At 59.9% G+C, this 7,615-nt stretch overlaps 1 protein-coding gene across 1 annotated transcript in view; it reads left to right on the top strand.

The window, feature by feature from the left end:
* Positions 1-2,653: 2,653 nt before the first annotated feature.
* GRAMD4 (GRAM domain containing 4) overlaps positions 2,654-7,615 on the top strand; it is a 105,662-nt gene continuing 100,700 nt past the window's right edge. The window contains exon 1 of the mRNA XM_029078802.2: positions 2,654-2,773. Within this exon, the coding sequence (XP_028934635.1) occupies positions 2,742-2,773 (32 nt within the window). The 5' untranslated portion in view covers positions 2,654-2,741. The remainder of the gene's footprint in view (positions 2,774-7,615) is intronic.

Below are 7,615 nucleotides of genomic sequence, written 5' to 3'. Positions count from 1 at the left end.
GTGACTTTGGGCAAATCAATTCACTCTCTGTGCCTGTTACCTCATTATAATAATAGTAGTAATAACTGTGGTTTGTTTTAAACATCTCCTAGATGCCAAGGGCAACTCACTTAATTTCTCTGTGTCTCAGTTACCTCATCTGTAAAATGGGGATGAAGACTGTGAGCCCCCTACGGGACAACCTGATGACCTTGTATTGACCTTAGCTCTTAGAACAGTGCCTAGCACATAGTAAGCACTCAACAAATACCACAAAAAAGCACCGTACTAAGCGCTGGGGTAGATACAGGATAATCAGGAACCACATGGGGCTCAGAGCATAAGTGGGAGGGAGAACAGACATCAAATCCTCCTTTTTTTTTCCGCAGATAAAGGAAATGAGGCACAGAGAAGTGAAGTGTCAGTAAAATAGGGATTAAGACTGTGAGCCCCCCGTGGGTTATAGAGTGTGTCCGAATTAGTTATTTCATGGCGTAATGGATAGAGCACGGGCCTGGGAGTCAGCAGGTCATGGGTTCTAATCCCTGTTCTGCCACACGTCTGTTGTGCGATTTGGGGCAAGTCACTTTATTTCTCTACGCCTCAATTACCTCATCTTTCAAATAGGGATTGGGACTGTGAGCCCCACCTCGGACAGGGACAGTGTCCAATCCGATTTGTTTGTATCTACACCAGCGTTTAGAACAGTGTCTCGTGCTTAACAAATGCCAGCAGCAGCGTGGCTCAGTGGAAAGAACACGGGCTTTGGAGTCACAGGTCATGGGTTCGAATCCCAGCTCTGCCACTTGTCAGCTGTGTGACTGTGGGCAAGTCACTTCACTTCTCTGTGCCTCAGTTCCCTCATCTGTAAAATGGGGATGAAGACTGTGAGCCTCATGTGGGACAACCTAATTACCCTGTATACCCCAGTGCTTAGAACAGTGCTCTGCACATAGTAAGCGCTTCATAAATACCAACATTATTATTATTACCATAATTGTTATTATTTATAATTGATATTAATGTCTGCCTCCTTTTCTAGATAGTAATCTGTAATCGTGGCCAGGGAATGTTTCTGTTTATTGTTGCATTGTCTCTCCCAAGCGCTGAGTACAGTGCTCTGCACACAGAACGCACCCAATAAATACGATTAAATGATCTACCCCAGCGTTTAGTACAGTGCCCGGCACAGACTAAGCACTTAAAAAATACGATTAAACAAAAGGGAAAGAGAGAGATGGGGGAGCGGGAAATAGTGCAAAAGCGATATCTGGGGGGAAGGGGAAGGAGCCCCAGCTGCTCAGTGCTCAAAAGCCCGTCACTGGGCAGGGATTGTCTCTAAATGCTGCCCAATTGTCCATTCCAAGCGATTAGTACAGTGCTCTGCACACAGTAAGCGCTCAATAAACACTATTGAATGAATGAAATGCCATTGATTGATCGATCGATCGACTGGTAGATCGCCAAACTCTCTTCCCCTCTTCAAAGCCCTCCTGAGGGCTCACCTCCTCCAGGAGGCCTTCCCAGACTGAGCCTGCCTTTCCCCCTGCTCCCCCTCCCCATCACCCCTACTCCCTCCCTCTGCTCTACCCCCTTCCCCCACAGCACTAGTCTATATTTGTACATACGTATCGCTCTATTTATTTTATTAATGATGTGTCTAGATCTACGATTCTGTTGATAATAGAATATCTGAGCCACGAGAAGCAGCGTGGCTCAGTGGAAAGAGCCCGGGCTTAGGAGTCAGAGGTCATGGGTTCTAATCCAGGCACTGCCACCTGTCAGCTGGGTGACTTTGGGCAAGTCGCTTAACTTCTCTGTGCCTCAGTCCCCTCATCTGTAAAATGGGGATGAAGACTGCGAGCCCTACGAGGGACAACCTGATGACCCTGTCTCTCCCCCAGCGCTTAGAACAGTGCACGGCACATAGTAAGCGCTTAACAAATACCAACATCATCCACATTATTGATCTATTTTGATGGTATCGATGCCTAATGATTTGTTTTGTCTTGTTTGTCTCCCCCCTTCTAGACTGCGAGCCCGTGGTTAGGTAGATATTGTCTCTATCTGTTGCCGAATTGTATTTTTCTCAGCGCTTAGTACAGTGCTCTGCACCAAGAAAGGGCTCAATAAAGAATAGTGAATGAATGACTGAATGAATGAATGAGTGAATGATGGATCGCAGGGGGCGGCGCTTGCGCAGTCGGGGGCGAGAAGGCGTGGCCCGGGGGGCGGGGAGGCGCACGCGCAGTCGGGGAAGGTGGGCGGGGCCCGGGGGACGGGGCGGAGAGGCGCATGCGCGGTTGGTGGGCGATGGGCGTGGCCCGGGGAGGGGGGCGGAGCGGCGCACGCGCGGCTGGAGAAGGTGGGCGAGGCCCGGACCGGGGGCGGGGCGGCGCATGCGCGGGTGTAGGAAGTGGGCGTGGCCGCGGGCGGGGGCGGGGCGTGCCGGCGGCCGCGCGGGTCGGGGCTGGAGGTGGATCTCCTTCCCGGCGGGCGCGGACGGGGATCGGGCGGGCGGGCGGGGACGGCGCCCCCTGCAGACGGCGCCGCGCAAGCACAGCTTCCCGCCGGCCCCCCCCGGGGGCCGACCGCAGCCGAGGAGCCGAAGGGCCGAGCGGCCGAAGGGCCGAGGGGCCGAGGGGCCGAGGGGCCGAAGGGCCGAGGAGCGGCGATCCCGGGCGGGGGGAGCAGCGCGGCCCGCAGTGCTTCGCTCCCCCCGGGCCGGCGGAGGCGGAGGCGGAGGCGGAGGCGGCGGGTGAATGAAAGTTGTGGGCCCCGATTTCCGCGCAGGGTAAGGACCGGCCGCCCCTTTCCTCCCTCCTCCCTCCTCCCTCGGCCCCTGCCCCTTGCCCCCCTGCCCCTGCTGCTGACCCCTGACCCCGGATCGCACGCTCACACCCTCCCGGGGCAGGGGCAGGGACCCCGAGCCCAGACCCCCGCACACAGGCCCATCCGGGCTAGGGGGACACAGACCCACTGGCCCGGGACCCACCTGGGCCAGGGACACACAGACCCACTGGCCCAGCCTCACGCAGACCCACCTGGGCTAGGGGGACACAGACCCGCTGGCCCAGGCTCACACAGGCCCACCTGGGCTAGGGACACACAGACCCACTGGCCCAGACTCACACAGACCCATTTGGGCTAGGGACACACAGACCCGCTGGCCCAGGCTCACGCAGATCCACCTGGGCTAGGGACACACAGACCCGCTGGCCCAGGCTCACACAGACCCACCTGGACTAGGGACACACAGACCCACTGGCCCAGGCTGACACAGATCCACCTGGGCTAGGGACACACGGACCCACTGGCCCAGGACCCACCTGGGCTATGGACACACAGACCCACTGGCCCAGGACCCACCTGGCTAGGAACACATAGACCCTCTGGTCCAGGCTGACACAGGCTCACCTGGGTTAGGGACACGCAGGCCCACCTGGGCTAGGGGGACACAGACCCACTGGCCCAGACTCACACAGGCCCACCTGGGCTAGGGACACACAGACCCGCTGGCCCAGGCTCACACAGACCCACCTGGACTAGGGACGCATAGAGCCATCGGCCCAGACTCACACAGACCCACCTGGGCTAGGGACGCATAGAGCCACTGGCCCAGGCTCACACAGGCCCACCTGGACTAGGGACACACAGACCCACCTGGGCTACGGACACACAGACCCGCTGGCCCGGGACCCACCTTGGGCAGGGACACCCAGGCCCGCTGATCCAGACTCACACAGACCGACTGACCCCGCCTCACACACAGAGCCCACCGGGAGCAGGGACAGGGACTCCTGATCCAGACCCCCTGACCCAGGCGTGCACACAGACCCACCTGGGCTAGGGGGACACAGGCCCACTGGCCCAGGACCCACCTGGACTAGGGACACACAGACCCGCTGGCCCAGGCTCACCCACAGGCCCACCTGGGGAAGGGACACACAGACCCCCTAATCCGGGCTCACACAGACCCACCTTGGGCAGGGACACCCAGGCCCTCTGATTCAGGCTCACACAGACCCCCTGACCCAGGCTCACACACAGGCCCACCTGGGGAAGGGACACACGGACCCCCTAATCCGGGCTCACACAGACCCACCTGGGCTACGGACAAACAGACCCAATGGCCCAGGACCCACCTTGGGTAGGAACACCCGGGCTCTCTGATCCAGGCTCACGCAGACCCAGCTGGGGAAGGGACACCCCCCCCCCCCCCCCCCGATCCAGGCTCACACAGACCCACCTGGGATAGGGGTACACAGACCCACCTGGGGTAGGGACACGCAGACCCACTGGCCCAGGCTCACACAGACCCACCTGGGCTATAGACACACAGGCCCACTGACCCAGGCTCGCATAGACCCCCCCCCCCCCCGGATCCAGGCTCACAGAGACCCACCTGGGGTAGGGACACACAGGCCCCCCGATCCAGGCTCACACTCAGGCCCACGTGGAGCAGAGCCAGACCCCCTGACCCAGACCCGCTTGTGACGGAGATAGACCCACTGACCCATGGGGAAGACGAATGCCCAGATCCACCAGGAGCACTCACACGGATATGGACACGGTCCAAGACCCACGGACACACACGGAGGTGGGGATGAACTGCCGGATAGAGGGACAAGCACAAACTCAGGCATGAACACGCACACACACATGTGCACAGACCTACAGGTGGGATCAGATGCAGTCAGGGTCCCACGCACACAGAGGCTGGACAGTGCACAGAAGACATGCTTCGATGGAGCCAGGGACGGACACGTGGAAACAGGGACGGACCATCCATTGGTGCCCCCAAAACCCAAATGGCCACCCCCGAAGGTGGTGACCCCGGCCCAGTTTCGTGGGCTGGGGCAGGAGCTCACCCCTAAGCAGATGGACGGAGGGAGACGGGCATCTCCCTCCCGCTTCCCCCTGCTGCAAACCGGGCCTGCTTGCTGTGGGTTGTGAGGGGGTGGGCTGAGATGGGGGGGGCGGGGGGCTTCCCCTTTGCAGGGGGAATAGGTGTGTGAAAGGGGGGCGGGGGACGGTGTAGTGTGTGTGTGTGTTGGGGGGAGAGGGGAGTTGCTATTCCTGATAGATCCGGAAGCAGCGACCCCTTTTCCTGCCTCCTTTTATTCTCTGCTCCACCCACACTGTGCTGCCTTCTTTCCCGACAGGGAAGAGGATGGAGAGAGGGTGTGAGGGAAAGGAGACGATGCCCAGGGCATAAATGGAGGCCCCGGGGGACGGGGAGTGACTGGGTGCCCGGACGAAGCCATTGTATTGTTTTTGCGCCCGCCAGTGTCCCATCTCTTGATCCCCCCAGACTCCGCCGCACGAAATCGCCGTTTGCAAAAGTTGCCAAAGCCTTTTCCCTCCCCTCGCCCCCTCCCCTTAGCCCACCGTTGTCTCGCTGGCCCTGGGAGGCCAGGAGGGGTCGGCTCAGGGCCCGAATCGGCACCCCGGGAAGAAAGCCAAAGCCATCGGCGTCTGTGGAGAGAGCGAGGGAGGGAGGGGTTTTCTGTTTTCCTTGGCCGGTCGCTTGCCAGCTAGAGAGCGGCCAGAGGAGGGTCCGGGACGGAGGGCAGCCGTTGGATGCCCCTTCCCCCCCGACCCGATGTCCGCCGGAGCTTCGCACGGAGGACAACGTCAACAGACATCAGGGGTAACGAGGCCCGTCACGCCTTTCCCTCCCTTCCTTCGCCGCTTCCAACCCTCCCTCCCGCTCTCCCTTTTCCCGTCGGCCGGAGCCGGAGGCGAGGGTCAGGCCGTGAGCATCCTGAGGGTCTCCGGCGGGGCTCCCTCAGCTCCACAGGCCCCTCTCACCCCCGACCCAGGGGGAAGGGCTTTGGGAGCCAGACGGCGGCCGCCTCGCAAGACTCATTTGCCGGCCTTTATTTTTTTAATCACGCCCCGAGTGTCTGACGGAGAGACAAAGCCCTGGCTGGCGGAGCTTCTCGTGGGGAGGCAGATAAATAGAGGAGGCATTTTCAGTCCCTCGATAGGTGCCTGGCGTACTTCCCACCCCTGACCCGTAATCATTCTGTAGAGATGATCTTGGGAAAATCCCAGCTCATTTCCGTGAGAAAGAACAATCAAAGTTCACACCCCGAGTTTCCCCTGGGTAGAAAAGCGGCCTAGTGTTGATTTCCTTCAGATTCCATGTGTTTGTTCGTGGTGGGCGGGGAATGTGTCTGCTATATTGTCGTGTTGGACTCCCCCGAGCGCTCAGTCCGCTGCTCTGCGTGCAGTGAGCGCTCAATAAATACCACGGACTGATCGATTTGTTCCACGGAGGCGGGAGAGAGGAGAGCCGGCCCCCTGAGAATCCAGGCTTTTCAGAGGGAGCCTCGGCCCTCCAGGGATTAGACTAGTCTGGCTCCTTATTGGCTGGGATCGCCTCTACCCTCTCCCTCGTATCGCCTTCGCCCCAGCGCTCGGCGCAGCGTCGTGCGCCCGGGACGCGCTCGATACGTGCCGCCGACTGACCGCCTCTGGTGGCATTCCGGGGGTCCCACGTAAGGCGGTCGCACCTGTGGGTTTGTCGATGGGGAAGGCCATCAGAATCGACTGAGGCGATTACACTTCGGACATCTCCCGCGTGGCCTCCAGGGCTGGGTGGAGTTGGGAAGGAAGGGTTTCTCGTCGAGACTCTTCCGTCTCCCCCACTTCCTGCCCCCCTCCGCCGGCACCCGAAACCTCGGCTCCGGCTCAACCCCTTCCTCCGCTGCGGCCTGCCGGTGGGTGTCGGGGCGGGGCGGAGCCAGAGAGCGGGGGGTTTCTGGGGGCCAGGGAGGACCAGACACCCCCCATCTCCCTCGTGCGGGGAGTAAACGTTGCTCAACACTCCTCCCTGAGTCACTTCCTCCTAACCAGGCAAGAAGGGGGAGAGACCTCAGGCTCCGAAGCTGCTTCAGCACATCAGCGAAGACCCATTTTGTCTTCAGAAACCATCAAGGCCCCCGTAGGTCACCGGACTCAGTAGTTCCATCTTGGGAGGGCCGGGAGGGGAAAGGGAGGGTGTTGACCGCAGGCCCGTGTGTGGATGTTCCTTGGTTTGGAATCCAGTCGTTCCCAGACAGAGAACCCCGGGTAAATCAGAAGGAGCCTGGTCTAGGGGTAAGAGCCGGGGCCCGGGAGTCCCAGGTCCCGGGTGCTAATTCCGGCTCCGCCGCTCGGGCGAGTCACTTGGCTTCTCCGGGCCTCCGTTCCCTCCTCCGTAAAAAGGTAGATTAAATCCTCCTCCCTTGCAACTTTGGACTGCGAGCCCCGTGTGGGACAGGCACCGTGTCCAACCTGAGAAACTGTTATCTACCTCAGCGCTTTAGAACAGTGCCGGACACACAGTAAGCACTAAACAAATACCATATTAAAAAATAAAAATCGGACGTCAGGACAGTCGGGAAAGTCCACGTCCGGGGCCTAGCGGAAAGTCAAGCGAAGGGCGGAGCGGAAGGCGGGAGGCGGTGGATTTCACTCCGCTTCAGAGGTTTGGCCTCATTTGGTTTTTAGAGAGTTCTGGGCTCAGGGTGTATCTGCGGCAGGTAGACACCCTCGTTATCTCGGCCTGGCGGCGTGCTAGAAGGATGAAGGGGAGGGGTTGTGGTAAATGAGGGCGAGAGCCAATGGGCATTTCGCAGAAGCCACG

The sequence above is a fragment of the Ornithorhynchus anatinus genome, chromosome 14 (genome assembly GCF_004115215.2).
Source record: "Ornithorhynchus anatinus isolate Pmale09 chromosome 14, mOrnAna1.pri.v4, whole genome shotgun sequence".
In the NCBI taxonomy this organism is placed as follows: domain Eukaryota; kingdom Metazoa; phylum Chordata; class Mammalia; order Monotremata; family Ornithorhynchidae; genus Ornithorhynchus; species Ornithorhynchus anatinus.
Note: the sequence above shows the minus strand (reverse complement) of the source record. Positions and strands in the feature narration are given on the sequence as shown.